At 37.1% G+C, this 19,683-nt stretch overlaps 1 protein-coding gene across 1 annotated transcript; it reads right to left on the bottom strand.

Moving 5' to 3' along the window:
- Positions 1-1,217: 1,217 nt before the first annotated feature.
- On the bottom strand, positions 1,218-16,558 carry BTLA (B and T lymphocyte associated). The gene is made up of 6 exons (XM_026854092.1): positions 16,416-16,558; positions 6,027-6,335; positions 4,913-4,948; positions 4,201-4,329; positions 3,256-3,302; positions 1,218-2,149 (listed from the first exon to the last, which is right to left on the bottom strand). The coding sequence occupies exons 1-6, from the start codon at positions 16,501-16,503 to the stop codon at positions 1,808-1,810; spliced, it is 951 nt and encodes a 316-aa protein (XP_026709893.1). The 5' UTR covers positions 16,504-16,558; the 3' UTR covers positions 1,218-1,807.
- Positions 16,559-19,683: the final 3,125 nt, after the last annotated feature.

Genomic DNA, 19,683 nt, shown 5'->3' with positions numbered 1-19,683 from the left:
CTATTTAATGGCTGTACCTTGTTTTTCAATTTAAGACCACTGAGGTAGAATCTATTTCAGAGCAATATTTTTTTTTCTTATTCTGAAAGCTACTTGTAGTCTGTAAAAATAACTGTACCTTTATCAGCTGAACAGTAAATGCAATTAAAGGACTAGTTCTGGGCCTGTTCATACATAACTTTCTCCAAGTTTCCCAGTCCTTCACCTAAAATAAGTAGTCTCTAGCAATGCAAGGATTGGCCCACTAAAACTAAAAAAGCAACCTGAGTTTTTCTAGAAGACAGTTTTGTACTATTTTTATTTTTTTAAATGAGGATTGTAAGTTATTTACTGGATTTAAAAACAAAACAAAACAAAATTCAACCCCCCACCCTCAAAACCCAACAAAAAGCAAAGTATCAATATATCTCAGGGTCTGAACTAAAAACTTAGTGCAGAAAAAATTACCATGATTTTTATCCACACCCATACTGTGACTGATTTCAAACATGGAGGAGGCGTATAGCACAAGTGTACCATAAACACGATAAAACACCTAGCTTACCAAAATAACAGGGTGAATGTGTATGTGCTTAGCAGCTTTGGTATTAACTGGAATGATACCAAGATGAAACAGGAAGATAGAAGAGCCTTACTTCCACTAACTCGTGCAAATTATCTGGTCTGTTATGTGCAGCCTGACACCTAGTACATCCTTTATTTTCAAGGGTGGTGCGAATTTTTAACTTAGTTAAAGACTTTCTGCTGGCTGCTGTAAACCTCTGGTGCAAATATCACTATGAGTGATTTTTAAGAGCATTATTTTTCAAGAGCAGATGCATGGTATCCAAGACAGAGCTGAATAAGCGGTGCAGAAGAAGGGTGTGAGCTTTCTTTTCAAACTTTAAATGGCACCTTGGGCCTTACCTCCTTTTTATCTTCTTTTCCACAAACCTGAAGTATAATCACTTTTTTGTACCAGTGTTGGGAGGAAAGCTTAGCATGCCACATTTATACACAGTTATTTATGACCTAATTTTTATTTTTTTTTTTATTTTGACTGGTGTCTGTCACTGCTGATCATTTGTTATTTCCATTGATTCATCATGGACAAAAGCAATATGCAATAACTTATCTCACCAAGAGAAAAACAGAGTGCACTATAATTCAATATTTTCTCACACATTATTTGTAAAAATTCTTTGTAAAAAGGAAACAACCCTCTTCTCCTTCCCTGTGGTCCACAAAAAACCAAACATACACACACACACACACACACACACAAGTGTTCACTTTATTTTGGTTAATAATAGCTTTAGACATTCATGGTGCTCAAAGATCTTTGCAAAGAGATAGAGTAAACTGGAGTTGAAAACTGAATCCTTGGAAGGATGTTCTTTGAAACACAGAGACAAATTCTCCCAGAAACAGTCTTAGCTTTTACTAGGGAGAAATTAACGTGACTCAATATTATCTTCCTCACAGGCTCATTTTACATGTTTCTATCCTAGGAAAACCTTCCCCTTCTCCCCTTTGTCTATATTCAAATTATAACCAAATCAAATTTAGACTAGAAGCAGAATCCTGAAAAAAAAGGAAAAATAAGAAAGATGACTGCTTTTATTCCCCTTTTTAAGAGACAAACACACAGTGCAAATGCCAAACCATTGACATGGGCTGCGTTTTGAACTCTAGCATTCCAGGAGCATCCATAGGTTCTTCTTAACAAAAGGGAAGTTTTCCCAAAAGAGAAAGGAACAACATCCTGGAGGGAATCTAGAACTGTGACTGCATGCAAGATGGTTGTTTGGAGAAGTCCTTGACACATTTATTTATTTACATTAATGGAGGCATATTCTGTAAATTCATTTTCTACAGTTAGTTCCCTTCTCTGGCATCTTTCTGCAATAGCAGAATGATTTAGTGCAGCGTATGTGAGGATATCTGAGCTTTCAAGTAAAACGGGGATGGAAGTAATAACAAGATCATTCCGAGGAGCATTAGCTGCTGTCCTCTGAGCATCGCAGAGAGGGACATCATTGTCATAAATTGCGTTGCCATGCAAGTCCTGCAGTGGGCTAGTCATGGAGCAATAATAAAGGGAGGAGCTTTCTTCTGAAGCTTGAGTTGTCCCAGCAGCATGTGATGGAGCAGCTGCTGGACTTCTGACCTGCAGAAAACAGAACAGGGTACAGATCTGTGCATATTGAATTGTTGTCTGTGCTCCTGATAAATAAGAAGTGTGTAAGATTTTGTTCAAGTTGCTTTATTCCCTTAAAACCACTTTTGAAAAGATTAATTGGATTCACCTGGTCAATGGATTTTATATTTATCTTTGAAATAAAGTTAGAAATCATTCTTGTATCTCCTGCCTTTCCCCATTTCCCTTCCCAAACTCTCATGTCTTTTATTGCAAGTTACCAACTTAAGGCAAAACTGATTTATCATTTTGTGAGAGCTCTTCTTCGCCACTCATTCAAGGTTTTCCCTTCTCAGTTTATGAAATCTCTTATTTTCACCTCCAAACCATAAACTACCTTTTCCTCATTGCCCCTGTTCTCCCATTTCCTGATCTCTTATCTTCTTTGTCTTATGATTTTCCAAATAAACTTTTCTCCTTCTCCAAAATCTGCAAATTCTTCTATAAATGAATCTCTTTTTAATGAAGCCCCCTTTTGACATCCATTTTTCTAGCCACTTAGGATATACTGCTTTTAATTTCCTTTCCTCCAGCTTGCCCTTTGGGAGCTCTGCAACCTATTCGGTGCTCTGTGATCTCCATCAACACTACCCCTGTGATTGATAGTTGTCAGCTCCAGTTGTATCTTTTGCATTCTGCCTTCTGCCCATCTAAATTCTCTGGAACTTATTGCAGGACCCGTGTGAATTCATGCTACCCACATATGAATGTCTTCCTTTTCAATCATTTTTCTCACTCTGTGGGTCATTTTTTGTCTTATGCAGACTGAACCATATCAATAGAGGTGCTTTAGGTGCCTAAACTCTTACTGGAATGGTACTTAACAAATGAATACATTTTAACAGGAATTTAGATGCCTAAAGTTCCTTTGTGGCTAAGCCCCTTAGCTCCTTACTTCAGCTCAGCCATGGTGATATCTCACACCAGGCAAGCCGTGCTGCCCAGGCACCAAGACAGAGGGTCACTAAATCTGTCTCTGATCCTATGCCACATTTTGTACTACACAAAGATTTGTTCTCAGTACGTGGTTATGCAAGATGTAGTCAGGTTTTAATGATTGAGAAATTTAAACGTACCAGACTATTTTGTCTCTGTTGAGTTAATGGAGTTGTCTTTTGCTTTGCTAGGAAAAAAGAAAAAAAAAAAGTTATTTCAATAAATCAGCATTGAGGAGGTGCCTTTCTGCTTATGGAGGGAGTATTAATTACTATAGGAGTCCTTGCCTTGTTGAGTGGACCTCAAAGAATAAAAATGTATTCCCAAAGTGGAATTGGGAACAGCTATTCTGACAAAAGCTAACCAACATAGACTGATACATTTATAGAATGAGCTTCTGTGTTCCACAGAGCTCCTCTGAGTAGGAGCAGTAAAAACTCCAATTGTTCTTGTGGCCAGTTTTCTCTGTGTTCAGTGAACTGGGTGGAGAAAAAAAGGCACAGAAGATCCTAAAGTCATCCTATGAGCAAATATATTTTATTTTAAGATGAAATAATTTCATTTTCCTACAATAAAAAATGAAATCCATGGGATTATAATAGGCAAATGAGAGATCACTTAAGGCATGGGGGACTCCAAGTTCCATTCTTGATTTAGGACATGGCAGCTGTGTAAGAGTTCCTGTAAAGCAAGAGAGATTAATACTGAAATTATTTGATAATTTAGAGGGAGAATTAGGAATATAAAATGTAACTGGATAGAGCTGGACTGCATTTGCATAGCTAAAACGCCTCTTTGTTTCTAAAACAGGAGAAAATTTTCCAACTATTATGAAGTCTGAGGTTTTTATTTGTTCTTACTATACTTCCATCACTCTGTCTCTGGAAGGGAACAGTACATAGGGTAAATTAAATTCTTAAAGATTCAGTATCCTAACTGGCACACTCAACAAGGACATCTCAGCAATCAACTGGGGTAGTTATGAGGGGATTTTCATAGAGCTTTGAATGCAATTTCTGTGAAGCTGTGAAAAGAGATGGAATCAAATGCACACTAGGCAAAGGTTAGATGGCAGAACTACTTACCATGGTACTTCCTTAGACACCAAAATATGCATACAATGATGATTGGACAACAGACACTCACGGATGCTGAAGCATAAATAACATGCAATATCTTGTAGTTTCCAGGTTCTTCTGAGATGCTAGTAGTATCTAAAATTGCATTAGAATGTATTAGTGTAGAGAATATTTGACTGACCTTTTTTTTTTTTTTTTTTTTTTTACTTAAACATTCTGTAACTTGGTACAGCATCCCATGGAGACAAGATTATCTCATGACCATTCTATGAAGTATGAAAATACTGGAAGGAAATGTGCACAGAGAAGTGTAATTGATGAAATATGCATGGCAGAAGGCTTGCAGAAGCAAAGAAAGGGTCAGAATTAGAGCACTGCTCTGAACTTCCAATATATTTTTACAATTGTAATTGTAAACCACAACCGACTGTGAGTAAAAAACCATAAATCGGACTGTGTTAAAGTGATGGTATAGCATTTCAGAAGGGTGGAGTATACCACCAGGAGGTAATATGATTGGTTTTGTCCCTTTTATGCCAAATGCTGGACAGTCCTAGCCTTGAAAACTGTGACCTCTGAGAAACTGTATTTTGTTTAAGTGGGAAGAACGCAATTGTAGTTTAGCAATCACTTTAAATTTGTCTTGACTGCAGAAAGCACTATATCCAAAAATTCATAGTTCCTTTCTCTTAGAGAGGAAATAAGAATCAGAACTTACTTTCTGGTGAAATCGTGATGATGTTTTCAGACTTGTCTGAAAAACAAAAGCAAGACGGAAATGAAATAGCAACTTGACATTTTGCACTGCAGTTGTGTTCTCTGCACCACATATTGAAGTTTTCACAAGACTCCCCTTCAATCTGCTGATGGCAGGAGGGAGCAAAATGCAACAAGCAAAGGGTAGAGTGTTTTAGGGGGAGGGGGAATGACGTGTTCGTCTCCCACTGCCAACAGAGTAATTCTATCTTTCAGACCTCTTTGGCATCCAAATAAATAGATCAGCAGAATATATTTCAAAGGAAACTTGCATCATGAGCTGGGCATATACTGTGTCTGCTAGCACATTACAGTCATAAATTTTGATGTTGCTCACTCTGCTGTAACATTTTGTTTGGCAATAAACAAGGTTTTAAAGTTCATTAACTTACCAGAAGAGGAACTGGCAACTGAACAACCTTACAACTCAGCTGCCTGGGGTCAGTAGGACACTTACAGCCACACAGATAATTTTCTAGCTGCAAATCAACATTGAAGAAGGCAGATGTGGCTCCCCATAATCTAGACTGGCCATTCCAACTGTCTAAGTTAATGTGAAGGTCTCACTTGCCCTTAAGATCCTTTAAAGCTATTTAACCTTCCCTGCTCTTGAACTTCTTGGGGTACAAAATTATACTTTCTCTCTGTTTGTGGCAAGAGAGATCATTCTCAACAAGACGCCTGAACTGCTTTCTCCTCTTTACTGTTGTGTGGCCTCATTGGCTGCTACTACACCACCATTTGCATCCTGTCTAGTCCATGTGATGTATAACAGGGCTGTCCTCCCACAATCTTCTTTTGTTCCAATTTATATTTTTTAATTATAAAATACTTGTTTAATGGCTGCTTGGTGCTGGCAGCTTTGCTATTCTCTTCCTCATGTTATTTCTTTAGTTTGTTCTTTCCTTTTATTTCTATCCTACCAAGAGGCAGGATAGAAGCATGAAGAAGGTGGTAAGTACCAGCACAAGTGTGCTACCAGTCAAACATGTTGGGAGAAGCCATCATCCAGCATGCTTTTCTGTATACATCACCCTTTTGTTTAAAAGGGGTCTTTTATAACATAGGGGTCTCACCTTCAACAATAACCTTAATTCCATGGCTCTCACTGTAATATTGGTCCCCTATTGCTCGACAACGATAAAGTCCGCTATCATTCTGGTGAACTGAGACAACCTCCAGAGTAAATACATTGGACTTCCATTCTGCTTTGCCCTCCTTCAGCTGCACACATGTAGCCACCTCTATCTTGCACCACTCCATGACTGGCTTTTTCTTGCAGTAATAAACTGGACAGCGTATAATCAAAGAGTTCCCGACATTAATTCTGTGGTGGGAGTCTCTCCTAACCTGAATTTCAACTGGACAATCAGTGTCATCAAATCCTGAAAGAGAAGAAAAAACATGATAAAAATCATGGTGATGGGGGTCTACTGTATACTCCCCATAACATTAATCACAGTTTCTTTTCTCTCTCATTACTCAAGACTTCCCTTATCTACCTGCAGCAGATCTGAACTCTATACAGGACAGTGAAAGCAGATAACATCAAGACTATTGGTTCTTTCATTTTTAGGATTGTTAAAATGCACTTTTTCCCTCTCATATGATTTTTTCTTTTTTTTCTATAACTCAGTCAAGTTAGAAATGTAATAGTTTAGAAAGAAAAAACATAAAATACACATATGAAGTTTTCCTGTGTCATCCTTCTCACAGAAGGATGTTAATTTGCAGAAGGCTTTTATTTGATAGAGTTCTTTCTCATTATAATATTGAAAATAATAATATTTAATGCAAATATAACTTATCTCTATTTATAAAATTTTGTTATGTTTTGTTAAACTCAGTGTTCAAGCTATGGTTTGTCACCTTAACTCTGGGTCTTGGTATTGAATGGCCTGACCTTTTATTAAAGTTTCATGTTTATTGTGGTGCTTTTATTTCTCTGGCTAAGTCAAAGTAACAAGAACTGTGTGATACACATGTGCTCTCTAATTTCCTACCCTGTCTTACAGTACAGTGCCTGTGCACTGAAAAGAGTGATTGATTGCAATGCCGGAGAAAGAAATCCTAAATCTATCTGTATTTTCTCGTTGATAGAAGAGAGTAGAAAAAATGGTGAAGTATGTTGAAGGCAAGTTTTGTAGGGAGGGTAAATGTGTAGGGGAGAAAAGACAGTTGTTGGGGGCAGAGGGGTCTGTCAGTCAGCAGCCAGTGCTGATTCAAGGGACAGAGCCTCTGGGCCCCGAGCAGGCTGTGCACATAACTGCAACACCAAACACCTCGCCTGCACCATCAGCCAGGATTTCTTATGCATGTGACATAGCAAACCTTGTGAATCCTTGGATAGTATCTTCAAGAGCTTGGGTTGGCCAGATTAACAGTTTTCATTTATGATTTCTAGTTTGCCAGCCTTTTCTTTACAAATCTGACAACTCCACACCACAGAGAAATTGTAGAGCACCCAGTAATACTGAGTTTTGAGCATGTGTGTTCATAGCCTTCATTATAGCAGAGCTAATGCTTTGCTGCTGTTGATTTTTCAGTTTACTCTCTTTAAGGTGACTTTGGGAATGAGAGTCTAAAAATTAGGTAGCATTCATCTGCCTCTAAATCTAAATCTTTAATATTGTTCTCATTTTGACCTATCAAACCTGCGTGATCTTGCTTGATAATGAGGAGAGGCTATTCACTGTAAAGCTGTTATTTGCAGCCACTGCAAGAGATCATGGTCTCTGATATACCTCTGCCATGTGCAATAGAGAAACTCATCTGCTCACAGGACCTGGCATCCTGGGAATTTTCTGCTTTGAGACTTCCAAATCTGAAATCATTCTTGTATACCAACTTTCAGGATGGATTTAAATGAGGATTGAAGTGGAGTGAGTGGCAAAAACACACAGGTAAGCAACCTGGACAAGAACTTTAAAATTTGTCCTTGTGGAAGGGGCAAGTGAAGGAAATTCAGATAATTTGGATGAAGATGAGAAAATGAACAAAGAGGACAATAGCTCTGGATACAATGTCTTTTTATTAAATGAAAAAGTCTGGATAAAAGGAAGGGGAACTAGAAGCCTTAATTAATTCAATATCCCTAAGAAGACAAGGAAGAAGAGCAGCAGGATAAAAATAGTTTGGTTTTGCAAAGAAACCTTCGGTATGTTTTTAGACCTGCTAGATACGAACTCATTAGATATAAGTACAAAGGAAAAGGACATAAACAGAGCTGGTGGTCCATCCAATAAATGAGAGTACAAGCACTGAGTATCGACACGACAGCAGTGCAGTAAAAGACTATCTTGGCTAAATCATGAGTAAGCTTTTCACTGAGGTGAGAAGGAAGCCTCCAAAAGCATAGAGAAAATCAGGTTATTAAGGAGGGGCATAAAAAGAGCAACATCAGAAAAGTCATGGCAAAGAATGAGATGCACTTAGAAAAACCCATCAAGTCTAAATATATTGACTGTAAAACTAAGAAAATATCAGTTCACTAGTTAGTGGAGAAAGCTATCAGTAGATTACCACCAGTAGACTAGATTTCCCAGATAAATTAGAAAAATAATTTCTAAAAAGGGAGGCTCAGTTCAAGAAGATATACAGGGGATATGTGATAACCTTTGCTTTCTGCTAAGGACTGGTAAGTGTACCTAGGTCTTGTCCAGTCCTTTGCACTGTTCTTCAGGAAAGAAGGGGGCCAATGCTTGGAGTCTCTCCAGGTTGGAAAGAAGCCAGCAAATGCCGTGAACACAATAAGAAGGCCATAAAGGAAATATTGAAATTCTTGAAGTTGTTTCACTTAAAGAAAAGCAATAAGAGGAAAGGACATAATAAAATCATGTAAAGACATAAAAGAAGAATGAAATAATTTGGGGTTTCATGTTTCTGTTAGGTATGGGGTGAAATAATGGGCTGAAAATGAAGTAAGGAAGGTTCATTACACAGTTTGAAAAATTTTCTAACTGTGAAAACAGTAATATCGGAACTGGTTTGTGCAGAAGCTTGTAGAGTCTGAATGATTGGCAGGCTTGAGGACTAGCCTACACTGACATTTGTAAGGATAATATAACCAAATTTACCTTCTAACTTGTCAGTGTATGTAGTCATGTAGACAAGTTCATGGACATCAGGTCCATAAATGGATGCTGTAAGGACTTGGGAAAAGTTGTACGTGCTGATGTCCCCAGTGCAACTGTTCCACTGCTGAGGGGACAGGAAGAGAATGGACCACAGGCAATGGCCGTGCTCATGTGCTTTCCCTGAACAGCCTTTCTTTTTGCTGCTGCCAGGGACAGAGCACTGGTCTTAGGCAGTATGGCATTTCTTATGTAGTTTCCACTGATATATAAGATATGCTTATGATCTGCTTTTTGCAACAGCGTTGCCTCAGTAGTAGCTCCTGATTATAAATAAATATGTGCTGTACAGGAAGAGATATTCTCCCAGGGACCAGCCATCTGGGTGCAGTAGCAACAGCAATATATTTAATAGAACATTTAACATATTGTACAATATTTAATGTGAATAATTAAATGTAGTGTTTCATATATTAAATATACATAATATGTAATTTTTTATTGCAATGTATATGATGTGGCAAATATATTCCAGTAACAACAGCTCTAACATGTAGAGCCTGGCCATGTTCACAAGGTAGCATTTACATGTTAGATCCTGCTCAGTTATCTAGTCCCTTTTCTATTCCCTTGAATAGGAGCATGCAGAAAGAAATATTTTAGTTACGAAGCAGGACCACTTTCACTTAGACTCTTGCATCTCTGATTAAAAGAAAGCATCATTTATTTTCAGGCAAGTAGGTCATATCTACTTTGGTCATACTGCGGTAGTAGCACATTGTTATGATTAGTCTGAAAATGGAAACTAAAAGCTCAAATTAGAAAGCTGAGGTTTTCAGTTATTTCAGCAATGATTGCCATGGAAGATAACACTTCAGGAAGTATCTATAAAGCTCGGATTGTGCCTTGATAGCAATTTCTTTCTGGTATAATCCTATGTAACACGTATTTCCAGAAGGATGTGCAGATCTCTGCAGAACAGATATTTTTGGATGTCCTTACCTAATTAGTTTATGATATAGTTTTATCTTTTTCAAAACTCTATTTTGGAAAAAAAAAAAAAAAAAAAAAAAAAAAAAAACCAAAAAAAAAAAAACAACCAAAAACCAACAACAAAACAAACAACAACAACAAAACCCCAAACCCAACAAAAAAAACCTGCAAACTTTTCTAGAAGGTCCAAAAATCCAATTTCTGTTAAAGTTTTAAGATAGATTTCAGTGACACTCTTTCATTCAGCATCATTATTAACCAGGGAGAGGGGCAGGAATTGTTGCATCTCTTTCATTCTTATTTTTTTCCAGTGCAAGGAAGTAATGTTTTCCTTGATTTTGAATCATCTGTTGCTTTTACAACAAAATATACATCACTACTGTAATTTTTGGAAGAATTGCCTGATCAGCATTGAACAGATTTTGTACATCTAACAGCATTCACTTGGTACAGGGCTACTAATCCTCATGGATTCAGATGAACATTAGTTGTGTAGGTAGCTGGAAAGGAAAATGTCTTCTCAATGTTAAATATTGCTCTAAAGAAACTGTTGTCCTGCATTGGTCAGCATAACCTAGAATAACACTCAGTGGCAGAACCTCCCAGAGGGAGGGAACAGGAGTGATACTGAGTCCACAGGAAGTTTTGAATTATCCTTCAGCCTCATCCTGAGCAGAAGCCTTTCTGAGGTCTGGATATACTTCTAGAGTAGTTTTTGTGCAGCCCTTGTGTCGTGGTTTAGGCGCAGCCGACATCAAAGCACCACTCAGACACCTTGCTCTGTAGGTGAAATGTATAAGCAGTTGCAGTGTTATATGCTTGCACTATCACAACAAGAAGCTTCCCTCCATACGCCTTCCTGCACTACTACCAACTAAGCCATAAGGAGCTCTTCCACTACTAACAAAGGATTTGCTTAGTTACAATTTGCTTTTTTTAAAAAAAGTTTCACTGACATTGATATTACTTATCTTACTTTTTCTAATATATTATATTTTTAAGAGTTCACATTAAATGCACTAGTACATCAGTCAGGTGAGCTTGAGTAGTGTTTCTCCTTTTTTTCCCAAGCACCTATGCCAACATGTGCCACAGTCTTGCTCCTTCATCTTCTGGTGCTAATCAATCACTTTTGATGGTGACCACTCACTTACTAGTATAATTCCAATATAATCAGGTCTGGTTAAGTTTATGTTTCCAGAGCAAAATTCCCTGCCATTGAGAGGGCCTGACTCCAGCACCCTTGCTTTCTCCAGAAGGTTACCTATGGAATATGCCACTGAGCTTCAGGAACTGCACAGGGAAAACTTGTACTGCACTTGCTACCCATCCCAACAGTGTCACTGCCTGCCCACAGCTCCTGAGCAGTAGCATCCCCTGTCCTGATGAGCCTCAGAGGTACTTTCAAATAGAAGTTTACGTGATGCTGGTCTACACACACCTGTTGGCTCAGCCTTCACTTCTGGCTGCTGCTGCAGGTAAAAGTGTTTGGCAGCCTGCTGTCAATTAACCTGAGGGTACAAACCCTCTTTCTCTTTCTTAAAATAAGTGGGGTAAGGCTACCGGCTTTCACTTGGCCTTCCATTTCCTCTAGTTTATAGTCCCTTTTTTTTCTTTCTTCTAATAAAGGTATAGACTTATAGAAGAAATTTAGCTTACTGAAAACTGATTTAGTTTTTTTAGTTATCATTTGTGTATCCCTTGGAAGAAGCCTGTGGGTGCTAGGTAAACACCACTATTTTATTCAGTGATTTTTTTTTTTTTTCCTACTAGTCAAATAGAGCAATCTTTTGAAATTCCTAACTAGGAACTATGTAAACTACTGCTTGCCTTTCAGTGTGTACAAGAATTTGTAGACTATTTTCAGAGACTGCAAAACGGCCTTCCTTTCAGAGGCTTAAATCAATTGGACTTTAGTCTGCCTTTAATTATTTTTTTAGTTGTTATGAGACAATGTTTGGAGCATGAAAAATAATCACATTTGCTTTTGTATGTTTCTGTGACTTGTTAGTGACTGATGACTGAATGACTTGGGGTTTAGGGTTTTCAAACTTTTGTTAGAAAGAAACCTAGTCCTTGGTAAATGGTATTACTCATCAATTTGGGGAACTTCTAGAACAACATAATCAGAAGAGATGAATAATTAAGAGTTAAACATTTTCCTCAGGCTTTGGAAAATTCTTAGTTAGAATTATTTTGAACCTTGATAATTAAAATCTAGGCTAGAGAAAGCCTTTTCCTATAATCCAGCTGTGTTTTCTCTAGCAGTTAAATATGGGAATTCATAATAAATATGCCCTAAAATCTCTAATTAATCTTTCATCACTCCCAGATCACACCTCTCTTGGCAAGAAATTTTATGTTTCTAAAAAGCAGTGGAGAAAATATTAAAAAAAATAAAATTAAAATATTTGGGACCTTTTTTATAAAGAATAAAATACTCAAGACAAATCTTTCACAGATTTCCTGTAAAGGTCATTTGCTAGGAATAGGTATCAGTGAAGATTTGGGATTAAATAACAATATAAACCATAATATCCTAGAGAATGAGTGATAGCTTTTTTTGAAAAGGGGAAGAAAATTCAACGCATCTGACAATGAGAGAGAATCTTTTCTGTTCATTGGTTGTCATTAGAAAGACAAATATGAAATAAACTTCATTTAGTGAAAGCACAGACATGTCATGGTTTACTTTTCCTGTGAGAATTTATCTTGACTTTTTTCTGTCTGCTGCCTTCCTGTGCCTATGAGAAGTCAATAGTAGAGACACTGTCTGCCAATTACATTCTATACGTGCAAACACTTTCCGAGTTAAATTTAATTACCCTTTCTTTGACACTGTTATAAGCCGAGACCTAAAACCAGTTACAAGGTCTTATAAAGAGTCTTAAGTTTTCAATGTCATGTATATGGGTGGTCATGATGAGTATCTGAATGTGCAGTTGTCAGGAGGGTAAAAGAATCTGTAACACAGGGAAGCTTTATATATCAACTTCAAACTTAAACTCCTGGGTAAGATTCAGATTGACTAAAAGCTCTTTTTCTTTTAGAACACTTGAGTGTGTTTCTGAACAAGTTGCGGTGAGTCAGGCTCTGTTGTATCAAGAATTGTTTTGCACAGGTAAGGAAAATCTTCTGTAGAGTGTACTGCCAGGATAAGGATTTCAAATGAAAGCATGTATTCTATAACTTGTACAAGAACAAAATACCCATGACAATACTTTCTTTTATAAAACCCAGGTTTTTTTCTCATGTTGTAGAAAACATAGTCATGACATGATTCATTAAGTGAACAAAAGGTTTAATGGAGATGGCTTTCCATTTACCCAACTCAACCTATTTGTAGAAAAATAATAGCTAAAAATTGAGCCTTCTAATCTTTGAATTATAAATGCTGTCATTCACACCTGGTCATCTAAGAACTCAGAACAACTCCACTAAATTAGGACTTATTAATTGAAATTTCTGAGGCATTTGTTTTTAAAATGATTTTTTTAAATTATTTTTTTTTTTTCCCTCTCCCCTTTAAAAAAAAAAAAAAAAGGAACAAGGGATGGGATAGAATACAAGTCATACGTATCATTCCCTGAGGCGGATAATGGCTGAGGCATAAACATGTCAATTATTCTAAATGACTACGGTTAGTTTTGAATCCTATGTTTGGGTTGGTCTGTGAAAACAGCAGAGGACTAGTAATGGTTTTAAGTCAAATCCAATGTTCTGAGAAGAATTTGATTAGGGCCATAGCACGAAAACTGCACCAGAAAGTGCATTGTTTTCTTGCGGTTTCACATTTAACACCGAGTTCTTCACTTGTTAATTTTAACAGCAAAAAAGTTAGCGGGCTGTGAGAAGAACCCATGGAATAATATGCTACCTCCTTGAGTTTAGAAAAGGTGTACTGAGAAAGAGAAGCACTTCTGAAGACATGTTAAGTGATACCTGGATAGGCATTTTTCAGAGTTCTCCCAGCTTGAGAGAAAGCTTTTAAAGGAATGATGTAAAATTTTATAATTTTACATTTTTAGATGAAAATTTGGATTTTTCAAAGAATGTAATTTTGCTAATAGAAATTGAATTTTAATCCTTTTCACTTAATTTTCCCTATGTCATCTTAAAGATATACTAATGTACTTTTTCTATATACTTGGTGTACAGTGAAGGATTTTCCATTTTTTTTGTGTGTGGGTTTTTTTTTTTTTTGTGGTGTTTGGTTTTTTTGTTTTTTTTTTTGTTTTTTTTTTTTTCTGGCAATGGTTGTATTTGTAAAGCTGACCTGCTTGCTGAGGTAGATGATGGAGAGTTGCATCATTTTTTAACCACTTCTTGATGAAAGCTGTGTAAGTGCAGAAAACATGCCTTTATATTTTGATGACTGAAACTTGAAGATGGAACATTTCTGTTTAGCTGAATGTTAGCATGTGCAGGCTATCCCACAAGAAGGTCTAACAGCACGGTGTTATTAGAGCTGAGGATGGTGACCACCATTAGCAAGCATGTGTGCACATACTGAGCTACTGGCTGGGACTTCTTGGAGCCAGGGTAGGTTTGATAGGCTTTATTTTCACTGAGATGAAATGCTTTGTTTCCTTTGCTTATGCTGACCAGCCATCAACAACCACTGTTTGTGAGACTGGATGGGAACAACCTGTTACAAAGGAGATGGGGTCTAATTGGACTAAAATTACTGGGGTGAGGCAGGAGAAGGTACTTCTGCTTTTGTGACTTACCAGAAACAAGATTACTTCTCCTTCTCTAATTTCAAAAATATTTGCTGGTTATTGACTTTGTATATGAAACCTGAGTGGTCAGCTCTGTTTCTATTAGAGTAAAGGAAACTTCGGATAGATTTGCAACATACAAAGCTTAAATAAGTTTGCTTCAATTTTAAGCTTACTTCAAAATAAAAAACAAACAAGCTTAGAAAACTTACAGCTAAAATTTAAATACATTAAAAAAACTTCTACCTCAGGGTTCTGTAAAGACTGATTTGAAAAACTTTTCTCTCTGTAATACTTCTGTAAATATGATTCTGATATTTGTAGTAATGTAGGTATATAGAATGAAATAGTATTGTTCTCAGAGAACCCCAAGTAGTTTTGATGCAGATCAAAAAATAAAACCTAGTAAAATAAATTATGTGTAAACCAGATACATGCTATAAGCAGAATAACAGAACTTATATTCTGTTTTAAAAACAGGATCTAAGAAACTGGCAGATGAGTATAGAGTGTTTGTCAGTGGATTAATGAGCTATACAGGGTGATGCAGAGAGGTGACTGTGTGAGGGACTAATAACACAGGGAGATTTAATGAAGGAGTAGAAACAGTAGTTAATTCTTACCAAAAAAAAAAAAAAAAAAGATACTTCTATTTAGGCTATGAAGGAGGTTATCAGCTCTAGATATACCCCCTTCAGAAGCATGTTAGTCTATTCAGTTGAAAATCAAATGTAAAGCAGTTCAGTTGCCTCCCTGAGCTCAGATCACACCCTCATTAAGAAACAGCTGCATTTAGCTGACCTGGTAATTCATGTCTTTTAAGATAAACGTTAGGGTTTCCCTTCCCAGGCAGATGCTCTGAATGCTTGTTTAACTTTTCCTACCAGTATTAAAAATTTATTTTCTTCATAAAAACAAGGGACATCAAAAGATGCTATAGATGTGTAGAGTTAGTCACTCATGTCAACTAAGCTTCACATAGCCAATTCTATTTGTCTGTGTAATTTTAGCAGTGCCTCATAACAAATGCTAATTTGATCGGTTTATCAGTCTGTATATCTGAAATGTATCAAAAGCAGTTGAGTGCATCCGTTACAGTAGCTATTATCCTTTCTCTATGGCTGCCTTCCTTTCAATACTAAAATTTACGTCTCCTATATGATAATAGTAGGGCAGAACTTGAAACAAAATAATCTCTAGTAAAAATAATAGTAGTATACTGGGCACAGTGTAGTTCTCACATCAGTCCAAATTAGGACAATCTCTCTAATTAAAAGCTATGGGTGTTCAAAGTGGGATGAAAATTAGATGGAGTTAAGCTAAGTGATTGAGGGTACACTTACTTATCTGGTAAGGACAATTTGCCGGATCCAGTTCAGAGATAGTAGGATTCCTGGATGTATAGCAGAGGCTTGAATGCTGCCAAACATTGTAGGCAGAGCCTTTGGCCACAAAGCAGGATGTATTTGGTCCCAAGGTGCTAGAGTTCTGGTCTAGACTGTTACCTAATATTTCTCAATTGTTGGCATCATCATCATCTTTAATCGAATTAGAAATCTCTGATATAGTAATAAGACACAGATTATATCTGAGGTACACTAAGCACTGCTTTGGTTTCTGTTCTCCCCCTGCAATGTTTAATAACTACAGAAGGTTAAATTATAAAACCACATCTTACCGTAAACTTGGTAGTTGCTTTGCGCCAGCATTACCAGAAGGATGTACAGTAAGATCCTTTGTATCAACATGACTGAAGGAGCCTTCATTGTCTGGGCATGGTAGAGAGAAGAGGTTCCTGTGGGTTTAAAAAGTGCAGTTCAGATGGCCTCTTGCATCCTGTTAGGTTTACTCAGAGTGTATGCCTGTCTGAGCTGATTCCCTTTTCTACTTCTATCAAGATAGTGAAGAAAGGGGCGGGGAAACAATGTATATTTCTGCAAAAATCTGACAAGTTACACTGTTGTCTTTTTTGGTGTGGTTGAAACGTGAACTGCTAGATTGTTTCACATAACTCAGAACTCCTCTGACTCAAGGCAAAACATCTTTCACCCTTCTCTGGTTCCCCTTACAGTGTAACAAACATAGTTGCAGGGTGGTGGTTGGTTTTTTTTGTTTGTTTTGTTGTTTTGTGTTTTTTTTTTTTTTTTTTGAAAGATGCTCCTGCAGTTGAGGTTTTGGTTTTATACGCAGCAATATAGCAGAGAGAAGGGATGCACAACAGTGTTTTAAACTTGTTCAGTTGTGTATTACTCTAATTCAGCATTAACAAATTAAGAAGCTGAACCACTATTCACAAGCTGGTAGATGACCAAAACACATGTCTGAATAGTCTTAATTTTCATTAGATTAATTTACTGTAATCTGCACTATAAGGGATAATTGCTTCTACTATTATACTTAGTCTTAGCATGCACTCTATGTGGCTTGTGAGGATTCTTTACCTCATTTTTTTTTAACATCAAATATCTTGGGTCCTCATCTATATTTTTGAGCCCCTTTCTTTAAAAGGCTTTGGCAAATGTGACTTCTATTATCACCACTGACACTTCATTACTTCCTTTATCTCCTTTCTTCTTAGGAATAGGGTTGTTTTGAGGTTTTGTTTCATGGTGGTTTGAGAAACTGCCTGAAGATGGCAAAGAATCTGAATTTTTAATGTTTTCTTGTTAAGACTTTATTACCTCGTTGAGACATTCCTAGGAGCTTTTTTATTTTTGCGGTATTTTAAAGTTATAAATAAAATCTTTTAGATATCCAAATGGTAACTTATATTCTAATTTTTTGAGAAAATCAATCCCTGAATTTGAGACACTAAAATATTCTAGTTTTCCCTTAAATGCTGGTTTCAAGGGATAGTAAATACTAAATAAATATAAAATAACTATTTACCAAAGGAAGGATTGAGAGTCCTAACTCATTCCTTACCATTAGAGTATAACTAAGAGAGGGAGGAGCATATGCATTTGATTCAAGATGAGGTATCGTTTGAAGATGGCAGAAAAAAGTCACTAGATGGCACTGATTTCCACTATCTGCAGTAACTCAGTAACTTTGCTATATGCAAATCAGACCTCCACTTAATCCTGACACCAAGTATTTAAAGAACCAAGAGAATTCAGTGCAATTCACATGCAACAGTTGGCACGGTTCTCTGTGTGTTGGATAGTATTTTCAGGAAGAGACTCCAAGGCTAATGGAGTAAAATTTGGACCAGAAGATTGTTATTAATGGAAACTTTCTTCACCTGATTCAGTCTGCTTTGTCATGTCTGCTGCTTCTTTACTGAATGCAAGTGGAAAGAAAGAAAAAAAAAATCTATGCAATGTTCCTCAGTTTTATTTCTGACAAGACCAAGGTTGTGTTTGGGGGTTGCATTTTCCCTGTTTGCGGGTGGTTAGGCATTGGCTTCTAACCGCACAGAGAGACATGGCATTTACAGCAGGCTCCAGTAAGTCTACTGAAAACTACCTTCATAATACTACATGAAGAAGCTTTAGTATCTGAAAGGAACAATAATTTAGTCTCGCATCTAGCCTTACCTGTCACTAGTGATCACACAGCTTGCAGTAGCATCGGCTGCCACATGAGCTATGGGGTGGCCCCAGCAGCCTGTTCTCATGCCTTACCACTGTAACTCCCTCTTAAAGGAGAGATCAGCTACTTCATTTCTATGCAAGTCCTTTCCTTTTTCACAATATGAGATTCTCTCCATCTTCTTGCTTTTTCCTGAGCGATTTCCATTTAACATGATGAGCTAAGCTTTGTGAAATCAAAGAACACATCTTGAGCCAGGTTTTAAAATGCAGATTGAGCATGGGCCTGGATGCTCTCACAAGAGGTGTCAGTTCATTCAATATTGAGTTGGTTAAGAATCTACTCAGGGTTTTGCTGCATATAAAACACTTCACTAAGTGTAAGCATGGGTATTCTAGTTATTGGATTCATCCTGCAGTAATGACAGGCTTCAGAAAAGAACTAAGGCAAGGAAGTCTCATATACTGTGGTGAAACCTAATACTGAATTTGGGAGTTATTCTGTACACTGAAGGACACATTAGAAAAACATTTGAGGCAAACCAATATACAAACCCTCCCTAAGAACCTCTAAAGCTTCTAATTATTTTTCTTCCAGCTTTGAACAGAACTGCTAAATGATACCCTCTCTTCACTGCATTGCTGTCAGCTACTCTATTGGTTAGGAGAAAATGCATGATTTCCTTTCCTTGTGTCCTCAGGGACACAATAATTCTCACTGAACAGAAGGATCAGATAGGAGGAAAAAGTAGAAGTATCCATTGAAAGATACTAGAAACTTCCTAACAGATGTGTACTCTTATTTTAGTGTGTTCATGGAGCACATATAAGAGTACTGCTCATTTCACTGTAATTACATTCACAACTAATCCTCTGCTTTTACTCCCCATTCCTGTGTACTATTAGACGGGAGAAGACACAAAAAGAGAGCGAAGTACTTAGATACATCAAAAAGATGAATAAATTTAAACTGCTTGTGTTTGTTTGGCTCAGCTGAACACAGACTTTGCATACCAATTGAAATCAGTAATCTTCCTAGTGTCCTTCTACAGATCTAGCAGAAATCTTCTAGCAAAATAGATATTCTTTTGCAAGACTAAATCTTCAAATGTTTCTGGCTTTGGAAACGTAGTGAGCATGGAGTTGGGACACCCAAAAGCTAAACTGAGACTGAAATAGCTATTCAGTAATTGTTTATAATTTATATTTTATACTTAGTTTTCTATTTTATGGAACTCCATTAAAGTATAAATATATAACATGGACTCATAGAATCATTCAGGTCGGAAAAGACCCTTGGGATCATCGAGTCCAACCTTCAGCCCTACTCTACAAAGTTCTCCCCTACACCACATCCCCCAACATCTCATCCAAACAACCCTTAAACACCTCCAGGGATGGTGACTCCACCCC

The sequence above is a fragment of the Athene cunicularia genome (genome assembly GCF_003259725.1).
Source record: "Athene cunicularia isolate RWA chromosome 1 unlocalized genomic scaffold, athCun1 chr1_part1, whole genome shotgun sequence".
NCBI lineage: Eukaryota > Metazoa > Chordata > Aves > Strigiformes > Strigidae > Athene > Athene cunicularia.
Note: the sequence above shows the minus strand (reverse complement) of the source record. Positions and strands in the feature narration are given on the sequence as shown.